Source organism: Spodoptera frugiperda, chromosome 26 (genome assembly GCF_023101765.2).
Source record: "Spodoptera frugiperda isolate SF20-4 chromosome 26, AGI-APGP_CSIRO_Sfru_2.0, whole genome shotgun sequence".
Taxonomy (NCBI): domain Eukaryota; kingdom Metazoa; phylum Arthropoda; class Insecta; order Lepidoptera; family Noctuidae; genus Spodoptera; species Spodoptera frugiperda.
Genome location: NC_064237.1, coordinates 9,679,068 through 9,694,462, shown reverse-complemented (window position 1 = coordinate 9,694,462; position 15,395 = coordinate 9,679,068). Strand labels below are relative to the sequence as shown.

Sequence of the window (15,395 nt, the reverse complement as noted above, 5' to 3'; positions counted from 1 at the left end):
CAATTGTTTTCGATACAAAATCGTTACTAAGGAATAGTTTTAGTAATCATTAAAAGTCTCTGAGTGCGGCAGTAAGGTACACATTGTAATGGCAAGTACACAGTCCTAAAATACGATGTCCACGTCTCGTCCTGTTACAATATAAATTCAGAAACAATAGGCGTGACGTTGTAATAACATGCAGGTCGATTAAATCTTGTAATAAAAACCGACTAATTGGAAGCAGGACCTTCCATTTCTTTAAGGGGCTAAATCTCTCTCTCTCTCTCTCAATCTTTGCCTTGGGTGAAGCGAGAGAGAGTGTCAGACTCTTACTGACTAAAACTAAAAACCATCCCGTTATTACTCCTGCTTTTCGAGCCGGAGCCCCGGTAAGTCCGGGTCATTCCGGGGCAGTCCGGGAGCTGAACCTACCTTAACTCTAACATCAAAGTTTATTTCCTATCAAAGTTATGCAAGGTGCAATAAAAATTTTACTAATCTAACGTACATAGTTGTCAGTACAAGATAAAACATTTTAGGGTCATGGCCCACGATAGCGGTGAACCCCGCCTTTATAAGCCGTTGGGAGGGACTTTTAAAGGTGTGTTCATGTCCTCACAAAAAAAGTCCCGGTGGCATCGAGATACCGCTTTTGGGAATCTACCTTTATATAAAAGAGAATCGATGTTGGCCTTCTAATTAGTGTACTGTAGCCCTTAGAACGGGCAACATCTGCGTATACGCAGGTTTCAGTGTTTAGCGTTTGTAAGGAATTAAATTAAATTAGTGAATAGTTTGTGGTGTAAAGAGTTAAAGAGCTTTTGTGTATATCTTATTCAGTGTTAAAGGTAGCTAATAATATTATTGTTATTTGTATTAGTGATATTCATAAATTCATTCATAGATACCTTCAAGCTCTCCATCTCCTATTGCGGTAGGCAGAGAATATGAAGCACGTATTTTTACGTTCCTAATGTATTTCTTTCGCTTCAGCTAGAACTTTTTTATTCCTGTTCATCGATTTAATGATAGGGTGTGGTGAGTTCTAATCCCGGGGTGGTTATTTTTTATGATTTGTCGTTAAAAGTTATCTTTTCTACTAGTGAAAAATAGGTACCTAAAGTAGGTACTTTATCGAATTTGCCAAACTTTTATTTTCCGCTTCTTGTCATATTTGTCTATATGTATGTTTTATGTTAATGTGTTTGTGCAGTACACGCTTATCTCGAGAATGACTAAACTGATTTTGGTGCGTCCTTTTTAAAGGATTAAATTTTATATCTATTAATTTAAAGAGCAATGACCCAAAATAAATAATAAATATGTACTTAAGTTCTTAAGCAAATGGGTTCAAAAGAAATTTTCATATTATTTTAACTGTAAACTAGGGAACACAAAACTTAGAGAAAAGGATGGTACGGCCGTGCCGCATTTCTTTACTCGACATGGCGGGGGCACTGGCGTGCCCCCAGATAATATGGTTTGTAGGTACTAGCAAAAGTACGGATATTAGGTAAAGGTGGTAGCCTCGTTGGTAGAGCAGTTGTAAGCACGACTGCAGAGTAAGGCCTCGGTAGTGATTCCCGATAATTTTTTGTGAAGTTGAGATTTCTTCGATAATCCTGAATACTAATATACTTTTATAATAACTATCGTAAGACATAGGTACTAAATTAACAAAAAATCACGGTTTATTTATGTAGGCTGCACGACGTCGCCGCGTCTGCGCACGCTGCTCATTATGAAAAGTCCCTCTGTGACTCGAAACTAGTAGGTACCTAGTTTCTCCATTAATTTACCTTCGTGGGAATTAAAAACGTCACTTACTTAAGATGGCTTAATTTTTGTTCACATTTAATCTAGATTAATTTTTGTTCACATTTAATCTAGATTAATTTTTGTTCACATTTAATCTAGAGTTCTGGAGATGGACTAAAATTATGTTGTTATGTCGAGTCATATTTTAAATGATGCGTACGATAGCAAGGTACCAAAAAGAAAGCAAATATGTAGCATATTGGTTTGCATCAATTTCAAGTGTCGAGTTTCTTTAAAAATTAAACCAGATGTGAAACTCTACGAAAGCAGTGTTGTACGAAAATACACTTATTTTGCAGATGAGTGAAAACATACATTTATTTCATACATACATGGTAGTTGTTTACATTAAATTCCTAATTGAAAACTCAAAGATACGCCGCGCCGGTTATTGTACCTACTTGGCTTTACGTCTGAACGAGGCAATTGCAAATTGCAATGTGTCATAGCCCGTCTGCTTTTTTATTATAATCAGTCTGTCCTTGTGCTTCGAAAACTCATTCCATTTTCAAATCAGTAATAAACAAACGAGCATCGGGGTCGGACGTGTTCATGGCATTTATTTTCGCTAACTAATTAATTAAATACGAAAACCGAAAGCATCACATAAAATGTTCATAAAACAATCGCGTGTGGTCGTGTGTCCAATGTTTTTGTGAAATTGATTTATTTTTATTAAATAGAGAAGCACAAGTTATGAGCTTAGTTTGTCGTACTTTATTGATAAGACCGTGAGTAGCGATTAATTATTATTTTGCTTTAACATTTAGAGCGATAAAGCTTCGGACGGGATTTCCACAAACATTTAGGGAAACCTAATAGATAATATTAATTTAGGCGTTCACTCTTCAATTCTAATCTCTTCAATCACTACAAAATGATTGCCCATGATTTGACCTCTGTTACTTCTGGATTTTCGATATATTTATAGACAGTTTACATTATTAATTCGAGGAAACCACTTATCTTGCCATCGGTGTCATAACATAAAAGTCAAAACATAACCTCACATTTGGCTGACAGAGAAAACCGGAATGTAACATTACGGTCCGTTCCGTACCCACTGTTTCTTTACCGCTGATTACATGGTTCATTGTCAAGGTAATACAGTATTAGTTAATTATTATCTAATGTACTGATTTAATTCTAATAGAGATTACATAGAGTTCAAATTCGCGAAGCAAATGGCATTCAATGAGATTTAGAACTTTACGCTACATGGTATCGCGTTCCAGCACTTTACATTGCAAGATCTTTTACATGATTCTCCTTAGATTATATTAATTTTGCCACTTTTTATTGCATGAACAGTATAGATAAATAAATATTACAATCGATTATAGGTCGGTACTATTATCTATTATTCAGAGCTCCAGTGTATTTTTTTATCTGGTCTGCGTGAGAGACTTAAAATAATTAATTTTCAGTTCGCGTTCCAGTATCAGGGAAGTCTACGGACCTTTCTGTAAGATTTCGTACTGAATCTAAAGGTATTATTAAATTTTGACCGGTACAGTTGACTTTTATTTGATACTCGATATAACGAAACATAATTTTCATTTATACATGAAATGATATTCTACTCTACACAGTAGCGCAGCTTAACGCTACTAACGATTTTCTTTTTGTTCATGAACAATAACAAGATACACAGCCTGTGACCAAGGTGCAGTATCTGTACTAGGTATTGCACAGTATTCCAGGGCTGATACTCCTAGATTCTGGACTTTAGGCTTCCTCTATACGTATGAGAGGGGTTGTCACAATCTCCACGCTTGGCAGACGGGTTAGAGATCTCAGTTTAAATGGGTTTACCAGAGAGCGCTGTTGTCCAGTCTTTTTTAAATGTTTAGTTTTTAGTACCTTATTTTGCTTTTGGGAAAGAGAGAAGGTGGTATTATATTCTGCCGTCACTATACGCCTACAAACCAATTATATTATATTTGTACGTGTCTATTTCAGATTGCTAAAGTAGGTATACAATTAAACAAAGATTTCTTTGTGCAGATAATGGAGAACGGAAACAGAAAGAAGCTCTATTTGGTGACGCTGTCAGGTAAGTTTAGTTGATTAAGTACCTACTAATAGACATGATTTCAGTATTTTCTTTTACATTTCGTCAATTATGCTTACGTTGCTTACTTCATTCTAAACGTTAACAAATAATGTAATTATTATGATTTTTTAATAAAGTTGCCCTACTCTAGGATTTTTTCCTGTGTCGTGTGTACACATACAATTTTATGTCACATGTGTATGTGATTTCAATTCAACTTTGTATGATCCACATCACACATGTGGATCACACAGTTGCTCCATGCGGGAATCGAACCCGCTTTACGTTGTGCGACAGCAGGTTGTCAGTCAGGTGTCAGCCATTAATGTAGTCAAATTGGTATCAATATTTAGTAAAGTTAATTAGGTATTACCACATTAGACGCCATGTCGGACAACGTTGTCCGACACTAGTGGAGGAATAGCCTTTAACAGTTTTTGTTGGCAGTGAAAGGCTTAACTTGACAAACGTTTTACTTTTGTATGTCAATAACGAAGTATTACCATGTACTTTAATGTCTCGGTTAAAGCAAGAACGGCAGGAAACCAGTTTTTACTGCAGTTAATTATATACTTTAAATCAAGACCGACGAAAAATATAAACCAGTCTTAGTATGAAGAGAAAGGGGTTTTCAGACACTAAAGAGGAAAATACTCTTGACTTTGGAAACACTAGTATAATTCTTTATTTCAAAACTAGATACAATTTGTGACTTCCCGTTTGTCTCAAAAACTTTTCACTTAAAATAGCTACACTACAATTGATTTATTTACTTGTTACCAAGATCTTAGGAGTGATCCTACCAGGGATGGTTTTACCAGATCAGGCTTTTAAGTTCATCACGTTCTGAAGAACTGAAGATCCAAGTCCAATTAGACAAAAACTGTCTAAAAGAGGAATTCCATTTTCATTTACTTAAAAATTATTGCGTTACATGGCCCTAGCGCGCCGTTTCGCTCTATTGTCACTTTAGTGTTTAGTCTAGGTTTAGACACGTCAATGTGACCTGATTCCCATTCATAAACATAAGTTAATGTTCTGACGTTACAATCTGCTTATCTGTCAGTCAACAAAGGCTAGATTGCGCTGATAAATGTTCTGGAAATCCATATTTAAAACCTAAAAACATAATATATCAGTTACATTCTTAAAAACGTAAATAATTATTAGTATTAGCAGTAGATTTATATCTTTCTGTAATTACTCTTATTCGTATTGGCAACCGATTATGATTTGAGTAGTCTATAAAATCAGCGTGAAGTATCGCTTGCGTTGTGTTTTGTCGTCTGTATGAGGTTACCAGGGGCCCAATTCTCCCCCTTATTCCCAAACCCCAACTGTACAATTCTTAAATCCCTAACCAATAAAGGCTTTTTTTGAGGGAGGAAAATCATCCTGTAACTTCTTAGGAGTGTTAGACTCTTACTGACTAAAACCCCCTCACCACCCCGTTCCTACTTCTGCTTTTCGAGCCGGAGTCCCGGTAACCCGCTAGGCAGTCTACAACTTCGGGTCGGCATCAGCCCAACTGGGCCCCATTTGTGGTGACTGTGTCTGTTGGCTTGAGCCACGCGCAGAACGCTACACACCGTACGCACGGGTCTTGTTCTGGTCTACCCTTGCTCGCCGTCCGCAGACCCGCACAACCCCAAGAGGCTGGCAACGCACTTGTAACTCCTCTGATGTTGCGTATGTCCATTCGCGGCGGCGCCGGAGATTGCTTACCATCATGTGACCTTCATAAAAGGGTATATAGAGTTATTGACATCAAAATATGTTTGCAGTGTCCATGGCAATGATGACGCTGGGAGTGTCTTCTGCCTGGCCGACACCAGTGCTGCCGAAGTTCAAGAATAATGAGACCAACGTAGATATTAATGCGGTAAGAATATTACAACATATATCTACAAGCAAGTTTTTCTTCTCTTCTGTTGATGTCTTCTGATTTATTTCGTTGCGGGATCCAAGACAGTTTGTTTATGTCCTGGGACGCGCCAGATTTCATTGTTTTGGTGTTATTATAATGTTACTATCTACTTTAGATCCTGGCTTACTGGCTGTTTAGTGTTTTTGGAAGGGGGGGGGGGGAGGGATCTCGCTAAAAGGAAAAATCTATTTTGAAAACAGAGCAGGAAAATGTGCGTTGATAGATGAAGTTACTATGACGTCAATGATATAATGCGGTTGTATAATAGGTAACAAACACTTAAAAATAGATGTTATTTTATGCAAGTATACATGTTTATATTATACGTAAATCGTGATCCTGTAAAGCTGGCTTGACTTGTTATTGGTTACTTTAGCCAAATTAATCAGTTATAAAGGAATGGGTTGTGGAGAACAGATGGTTTGCTTCACGTACCTATACTGTGATGCGATTTTATTGGCAATTGGCCAAGATTTCGGAATTTATACATTTATTTCACGAAGGATAAGGTAAAGCTACGTCACGCCTTTTATCCCCGAAGGCCGAGGTGCATTACTCACAAACTTTTCACTATTTGTGTTGTAAGTCCCATGTAATAAGGGGTGAGCCTATTACCATATACTGGGCACAATTCCGTATAAATTAGAGAAAATCCAGATAAGGTAGAGATTCAGGTATTTAATATTTTGTTAATCAGTATGTTAAGAAGAATAACAACTTCTATGAGATTCTTTCTACGGCAGTGACGGCACTTATATGGATTATACACTTATGAAAACTATAGCCTGTTCTCTTTTCAGTATGAAATGTCAACGATGCTAGCTGTGAATCCCGTGGGTTTTGCAGTGGGTACCCTGGCTACTGGGTACTTGGCAGACAAGTTTGGAAGACGAGCTACTATCCTGGGAAGTGCTATACCGATTGCACTAGGCTCGGTAAGTTTTTTTAGCTACATCTACTTCTTAAAAAGAGGTTCTCAATTTGTGACCTATGAGTTTATGTGTTTATGATCCATAACGAAACTATATTTTTTATAAACTTATTTCATCCTCTAATAAGAATAACACTACAGATCCCCGCACCATTGTTTTCCTTCTATGTAGGTACATTTTCCTTACGAGTACATATCGTATGGAAAGTGTACCTAGATTTTCTATTTATCTCTCTTCTCTCTACATAACCCTTATATACTTCCACCCCATAACTTCTTAAATAGGAATACAGTTAAAAATAATTGTGTGCATTAAGATTTTTTTTAATGCAAATAATAAATAGTTCTTTGTTAATCGAAAAACTCAATGGTTTATCTCAGTGTTTTATAGCCAGCTCAGTACTTTTATAGTAGCGAAGTATAGACCTACTTACTTATCTATGCTATGCCCATAAATAGTTCTAGTAAATAATAAATGAGTTGACGATGAGAATATTTAATGATTCCAATGAGTACTATCAACTGTTACTGAGTGAGTCATCGACATCAGCACGGTATTATTTCAGCCATATTTGTCTATTCAACAATGGTCGATTAGCGAGAACAAACCGTCAAACACAGCTTGCTTATTTCATTCTGGCATGGAATGCGTAGGTATTTTTGGTACTTCATTTTTTTAAACAAACTGATAGGTATTTTCCTTTAATCCTTGATTCGACCTGTATGTATTTATTTTTACAAAGTTTTATTCTGTACCATATGCGTCACGCAAATTTCAGGTAAGCGTGCACAGATCTGCATCAGACCCGGATCAGTGGACGCAGTTGTAAGAGTTTCTATACAAGAAAAACTAAAATCCGTTACATGCGATGCGTGAGATGCGTACGATGCAGGCCTGTGGACGCTTACCTTTAAGCCTCGTATCCACGTATGCACATACTTAGCAATGTTTGATGCGTACGTAACACATAACTCACCATTGTCCAATGGCATTGCGCAACATCGAGTGATGTTGCTAGCTGTTGTAGCGCAATATGATGTACAGTTTGTTATTTGTCGAGCGGAGACGTAGTGACGCTTAGGAAACAAGTACCATGAAACGTTGCTCTTCAAAACTTCTGCCCAGACTTTTCAATATTTAGACTCTAGATGTTCTTCCTCTAGATTCTAGAGCAACATGCCGTGCGCTGAACGTTGTCTAGTGAATGCGACGCTTTAGTTTACATGACGTATACGAAATTCTCTATCTATTTTAAATTATGTACCTATACAAAATATTTCTACAAAAGAATATATAATATGAAAAATCTATTTGTAGCCACTGTTTACCCACTTACACACATGTGTAAGTTGATTACCTAATTTAAACGTTTAATAACATTAAACTAACGACCGCTTACCTACCTATATTTTGTTTTAATAATAATGTATGTACTTATCAATATTTCCAGATAATCGTCGTGTTCGCTCTGAAAGCATGGCTGTTGTGCATTACGTCATTCTCATGGAGCTGTGGAACAGGAATGGTCAGCACAGTGAGTACCTACATAACTATTACTAATGGTTGATTGGCTTACTTCAGTTTTCGAGGATGCTCGACAAGTTTCGAGCTACCCCGGGACCCTTAGTGTCGGACAACGTTGTCTGACATAGCGTCTAATGTGTTAATTATGAAAGACTACCAAAAAATATAATCGATGTTTAATCACTTTTCCTTATTTTTTTCAGGTAAGCAATTATTACTTATCAGAAATAGCTGACAAGGATGTGAGGGGTACACTTGCAGTTATTACGGGGTTCATGTTCAAGTTTGGGACCCTGTTGACCATGATTTTGGGTCCCTTCCTATCTTATGACACCTTAAACCTGGTCATGTTGGTCCTACCGTTTTTATTCTGCGCTATGTGCTACTGGATCCCAGAGACGCCATATTTTCTATTGAAAAATAACAATCTGGAAGGTGCTCGATCATCTCTGCGAATTTTGAGGGGTTATAAGGATGAGAAGGTAATTATAATTAGTATTTATTAGCTTCTGTCAGTAGTTTTAGTTACGTCAGTGGGTTAAGAAGTAGCTTGTGGTACTCTAGAATATAATTTACTTCTGTGCCAAAATTATTTCCGATCTAAATAGTAGTGTTAAGTTCAAAACACGGTTTCGGCACTGGGGTCTCGAATTGTGGCTACCGCTAACTGCTAGCGTGCTTACGGCGCGCCGACTGCGAGCCGCAAGCTCTGTATGAAGTTGGTTGGTCGAACAGGGGAAAATTTTACTAGTCGACCTTTGTTCAGACTTCACGGTTAGACAAGACATAATAGTTGTTATAAGTCCTGATTTACTTAATAATGTATAATAACAAATGTTTTGGATTATAATGGGACCGTTTCTAATCTATACTAATATTATAAAGCTGAAGAGTTTGTTTGTTTGTTTGTTTGAACGCGCTAATCTCCGGAACTACTGATCCGATTTGCATAATTCTTTTTGTTGTGTTGGGTAGTGCATTTATCGAGGAAGGCTATAGGCTATAAAACATCACGCTATGATCAATAGGAGCCAAGCAGAGCGAGTGAAACCGCGTGGAAGTAGCTAGTGTTTTATAATATTAATTATATAAATACATACAAATAAGGCAATTATGCATGTATATCTACATCCTTTGGCGCGGTACCTATTATTGACAATAATAATACAGATTTAAATATTCAATAGCAGTTCATCCAATCGATTTTAAGTTCTATTCCGTTGACATAAGCTATACTTATAGCAGTGTCATGAATGATGAGTAATAAATGTAGTACTCACTTACCAATTAAAATAAATAACATATAGAAATATTAAATAATAATACCCTTCCTTTTACATCATGTGAGATAGAAGCCACGTAAAATAAACTATTTTTTTTCTTTATTTAATTAAGAACTTTTATACGTATGTACATGTCAGTTCAATAGTACTACTTCAACTTATTACGTACACACACGCTAAATAAACTACATATTTCGATCTTTATCCTTTGATTTTATTCTTAAGGAAAACATATAGCAGAAACTTCAATGGACATACGTATAATTTCAGGGTACCTATTAGTTTTTTTTTACAGATCACCTGATGGTAAGCAATCATCGCCGCCCATGGACACTTGAAACACCAGAGGCGTTACGAGTGCGTTACCGACCTTTTGGGGATTAGAAATTTAAGGGTTGGTAGGGAATCGGGGCTTGTGTTTTTTTTTCTCATATTGTGTAGTACTTTTTTTTCCTGTTTTTATATAAGAATAATTCGTGAATGTTTTTATTACTTTTATATTTGTTTTAATTTTCGTTTTGTTTTTTTTTGGTGCATCGTGCCCGGTGGAAAATAAACTTCTTTTTCTTTTCTTACTTACTTTCTTTCTTTTTTTCTTTGTGAAGATTGGGAAGGGATTAGGCCTCCGCTAACCTCATTCACACAACGCAAGCGTTGTTTCACGTCGGTTTTCTGTGAGGCCGTGGTATTACTCAGATCAAGCCGGCCCACTCGTGCCGAAGCATGGCTCTCTTAGACGCTTCTCCTAGAGTTTGAAACGAAAATCCATTTTGTCCTAGTTTAGTGGTACGACGGTGTCAGGCTGATGATGTGATGTGATGTTTTTTTTTATTTTTTTTTTATTAAAAGGTACATGTTATGAACTTATAAACTAGTATACAGTCCGACAAAACTATATATGTAGTTTGTCTGTCGGATCCAAGAGATATGTATTAGATAGATATTATGTATTAGTAGTAAATGTTTACTATGTATGTATGTATGTTATCCGTTCCAGGTACTAGAAGACGAACTGCTGGCGTTACAAGCTAATGTGAAAGATGAGATGAGACACTCCACCTCTGTGAAGGAGTTGTTTACTGGGGCACAGTACAGGAGAGCTATTATTATATCTGTAGGTCAGTATCGTTTTATTGATGACGTCTCACTTATCTCTTAGGTACCCAGGTATGTCTTATAATTGCAACCAACCATTGGCTAATAGGCAGTAGCGTGTTTTTTGTATTGCTTTTGTGGGTGTGGTCGTCATGTGGTTGATGGTGATGATGAAGAACGATTTTAAATTAACTAAAAATCACGTTTTACCTACGTACATTACTGGAGAAAAGCTCTACTAGTTTCGAGTCACAGAGGGGCTCTACTGAAACTAGTAGAGCTTCTCCATTAAAATAACTCCAATTAAACGTGATTTTTAGTTAATTTAGTATGTCTCACGATAGGTATTACAAAAATTTTGATATACGATTGAATAAATCTCGTTCGTTTTACGTCAAACTCGAAATAAATATAGTTTGCCACGTTAAAATAGAAATACCATAAAAAATGGTATTGGGAACACTTACAGATTTTTTTAAAGATCCATGTAAGTGTAATTAATTTTAAAATACTGTTTTCAATATTTTCAGGGTTGAAGTTGACACAAATGATGACCGGTGCTGTTGTAATAAGGCAGTACTTGGGCTGGATCATTGAAGAAACTAAGTCGGAGATGAAGACATCGCTCGCCCTCATCATATATGGTGCAGTCTCTTTTGGAGTCGGTACGTTCAGCGCATCATCGTAGCGTGATATTTATACTTAATACTATAAAGTTGAAGAATTTGTTTGTTTATTTGAATGCGCTAATCTCCGAAACTACTTGTCCGATTTGAGTATTTCTTTTTGTGTTGGATAGCGCATTATTCGAAGAAGGTTATAGGCTATAAAACATCACACTATGATCAATAGGAACCGAGTAGAGCGGGTAAAATCACGTGAAAGCAGCTAGTTTCATATAAATGGAATCCTCAATAGTAAAATCTTATTTAAATTTGAACCAGTAATTCCGGAGATTAGCGCGACTCTATTAAACTTTGTAATGTATTTGTATCTCATTGGGATATTCCACATGTTTTTCAGGTATGATGTCTTCAGTGCTAGTGGACAGAGTTGGTCGTCGGCCATTACTCATCTTCTCCTACATTGGCACCGGAGTTTCTTTGGGAGCCGTCGGCGTTTATTTCTTCATGCAAGAAGTCCTTGACGTCTCTACTAGCACCCTAGCCACAGTCAGCTTCATACCACTCCTCGGTATAATCCTAGCCAACGTCATCTCCACTGTAGGTTTCAATTCCCTCATCTACATTATACCTGCAGAAATATTTCCCATCAATATAAAAGCTATTGCTATTACCTGCCTGAACCTCTTTTCTGCAGCGCTAGGTTTCGGTTTAGGCCTCGGGTATCAGAGAGTCAAAGATTTATGTGGCTTAACAACTGTGTTCTGGATCTTTGCTACCTTCGCGTTTGGTGGGGGCGTGTTCAGTTATATATTTGTTATGGAAACTAAGAGAAAGGATCTGAGAGAGATCCAGGCTGAGTTGCAAGGTGATAAATATAAAGTGGTCCCCCAAAATGATAGGTTAGAAAGTATTAAGAATATTGAGGAAGGCGAAGAGGCTACTGAAATGAAAGAACTTAAAAGTTCAAAAGATCCAGTGTAATGCTAGTAACGGTAAATATTGATGTTTATTATTTATGTATGTGTTCATGCTTTAATTCTCTATAGAGTTGCGTAACTATATTCATTGGGACCTGCAGCATGTTGGACAAGGCAGACTATCATTGCAGGCTTCCTTTATGCTCCTTAACCGCCGTGCTCAGAGTCATTTAATGATAACTTAATACAGTCGTTAACAATTGTTTTCGAAACAAAATCGTCACTAAGGAACAGTTTAAGTAATCTGGTCTATCTCCAAAACTGGCGCTTTTCAAATCGCCAGAGCGATCACATGAATACGCCCGTTTAGGAGATTGACCCAATCATTAAATGTCTCTGACTAGAGCGGGTAGTAAAGTTCTTAAGAGAAGTTCCTTCTTCTATTAATTTGAGATACTATGATCAGATGTAGTTACGCCTCTGTTTCTCTCAGTAATCCTCAACTTTATAAAACAACATCACCAACATACTTCCTAACATCACAAGTTTGTATTTGAAATAGTAGAAATAAGTGATTCATCGAAGACTGTTATAGATTTAGATAACCGAACTATCAACACAGTAGATTGCTAATAAGGATTTATTTACTTCTTATATTAGTTATTTGTATGATTATGTAGTTTTGTGATATAAGTTTTTAAACTGACATGGTCACTATTACTATAATTAGAACTTAAAACGGGATATTTACCATGTTTATTTGTTTTAACGAGTTTCCAATATTTCGGCAGTGTTGCAAGCGCCATGATCACGGATGAAGTGTAGTATATGCGGGTGGATGTTTAAGAGCAAACAAATGCGAGGAAACTCGCTAAAACAAATAAACATGGTGAATATTCTGTTCTAAGTTCTAATTATGGTTTGTAGTTTGGTCCTAATTACGCCATACTTGTGTGGAGTAAAGATAGCCAAATCCAAAGTAAAAAATAATGCTCGAAGTTTTATCCTTAAGGTACTTTTCCAGCACGCTTGCCAAGGCTTCATTTTCACGCTTCAATGCGTCCACAAGCACAAGCGTGTAAAGAGGGCGTTTGGCTGGGCTTGCATGAGCTTGTGGACGCTTGTACAGGATCCAGTCTAGTGTCGGTTTTTGGATACAGAAGGGCGCTTGCATGGATGTACATAGCATAGTGACGCATTTACAAGTGTGTGTAAACGACTTCCAAAATGTCAACAATGCGATGTTGTTGACGTTTGGGGCTTGTGGATGCTTGTCGAGCCTTGGATTCAAGGAAACGTACCTTAAAACAATTTGTTTGGTCATCTGACTAAGTAATGGCCGATCTTAATCCAAAATCTCCGAATAGATTTGAGTTTTTGTCAAAAATCGATCTTAAAAGGAGATTTTGGTTCATTTGGGATTGAGATCGTTAATAATTTGGGTCATTAGTTGAACTGGACTACAGGATGAATGATCTCTATTTCGTTTTGGACCTGATTCCGTGAATCTTTTGAGTTTTGCATATGTACCTATACAATGTACTTGTTTTGTACTTATGTATAAAACTGTTTAAAAATTTAAATATTTTTAAAGAACATAATATCTAAATACGTAATCTTGTTAAATAATGCATAAAATGTATAAAAGTAAAACGAAACGCAAACAATTAAACTAATTCGGTACCTTACAAAATATTATTCTACAACATTGTATATTTACGATAGGAGTTAAGACTTTTTATATATTTATATGAACATCACAATATACACACAATTTATAATTAATATATTACGTAGTATGACTTGTATCACATTGTATAGAATATATTTACTTATATAAAATGTATTTTACATATATTAAACAGCAAAAAGGTTTGTAAACTGACATGGTCACTAACAATATCATTAAAACTTAAAACGGGATATTTAGCAAGTTTACAACTTATAAAAATACTTTTTACAAAAAAATAAACCGACTTCACTAAAAAAGTTAAAAATAACTTTAATTTCGGAAGTCGGTGTTTCTCGGTATTATTTGTTTGATACTCAGTATCGCAACTAAAAAAGTCAGTTAAAATTCTCTATCTCAATAACTACTTTATTTATTTGTATTGTCACAGTCACTTAATTAACTTTATTGTGATTTCTATGTAAGTATGAAGTTCCATTGGCAATTTCTGGTCTTCTTCATCAGTTCCTCTTCAAAGGTTACTTTTTGACTGTAAATGCTTCAATTCTAGATGAATATACCAAAATCACTATATAGTTCCCTATAATATTTGAGGAGTTCCCTCGATTTCTCTAAGATCCCATCATCAGATCCTAACATAGTGACAATGGGACCACCTCAAAACTATCTACTTTCGAACAAAAAAAGAATTTTGAAAATCCGTCGACAATTGACGGAGTATTAATTAACTTTATTGTGATTTCTATGTGAGTATGAAGTTCCATTGGCCATTTCTGGTCTTCTTCATCAGTTCCACCTCTTCAAAGGTTACTTTTTGACGGTAAATGCTTCAATTCTAGATGAATATACCAAAATCACTATATAGTTCCCTATAATATTTGAGGAGTTCCCTCGATTTCTCTAAGATTCCATCATCAGATCCTAACTTGGTGACAATGGGACCACCTCAGAACTATCTACTTTCGAACAAAAAAAGAATTTTGAAAATCCGTCGACAATTGACGGAGTATTCGATGAACAAACATACAAAAAAAAAAAAACATACAAACAGCCGAACATAGTACCTCCTCCTTTTTGTGAAGTCGGTAAAAACTCACAGAAATTAATAAACATGAACATGGTAAATATCCCGTTTTCAGTTCTAATGATAAAAAGAAAAAAACTTTAATTGATAATTTAGCTATTGAACTTCGTATTGGTGCTACCGAAATTTGTATTTTATATTTAAACATATAGAATTGCTTATGGATAATATAGAATTTTCTGTCTCGAGGCCATTTATAACTATATAATATATATAGGTGCCTAATTATATGTGTACTAGTATAGTAGAGTTTCTATTCGCTAGATTATAAATAATTTAGTATTATTGGTTTAGTTCTCAAACTTTTAGAATACTTTTTTTAGCTTATTATTTAGTACTTATGTAAGTTTGTATATCTAAGTCCTATTTTGTCTCGATCTTTTAAACTTATACGCTTTTTATACAGTTAAGTTGACATTAAGAAAACAAAACATGGTTAATAATCTATATATTAATACGTG

General features: G+C 35.8%; 1 protein-coding gene across 4 annotated transcripts; it reads left to right on the top strand.

Annotated features, from left to right (window-relative positions):
* The first annotated feature begins 680 nt into the window (after positions 1-680).
* Positions 681-14,167, top strand: LOC118264750 (facilitated trehalose transporter Tret1). Of its 4 annotated transcripts, none has more exons than XM_050704757.1 (9): positions 681-830; positions 3,808-3,856; positions 5,641-5,738; positions 6,584-6,718; positions 8,166-8,249; positions 8,443-8,721; positions 10,520-10,640; positions 11,148-11,282; positions 11,641-14,166. In XM_050704757.1, the coding sequence occupies exons 2-9, from the start codon at positions 3,811-3,813 to the stop codon at positions 12,222-12,224; spliced, it is 1,482 nt and encodes a 493-aa protein (XP_050560714.1). In that variant the 5' UTR covers positions 681-830; positions 3,808-3,810; the 3' UTR covers positions 12,225-14,166. The 4 variants fall into 4 exon arrangements, with proteins under 4 accessions (XP_050560714.1, XP_050560715.1, XP_035433264.2 ...); XM_050704758.1 differs by having other exon boundaries at positions 729-747; positions 11,641-14,167; XM_035577371.2 differs by lacking the exon at positions 681-830 and adding an exon at positions 2,197-2,531 and having other exon boundaries at positions 11,641-14,165.
* Positions 14,168-15,395: the final 1,228 nt, after the last annotated feature.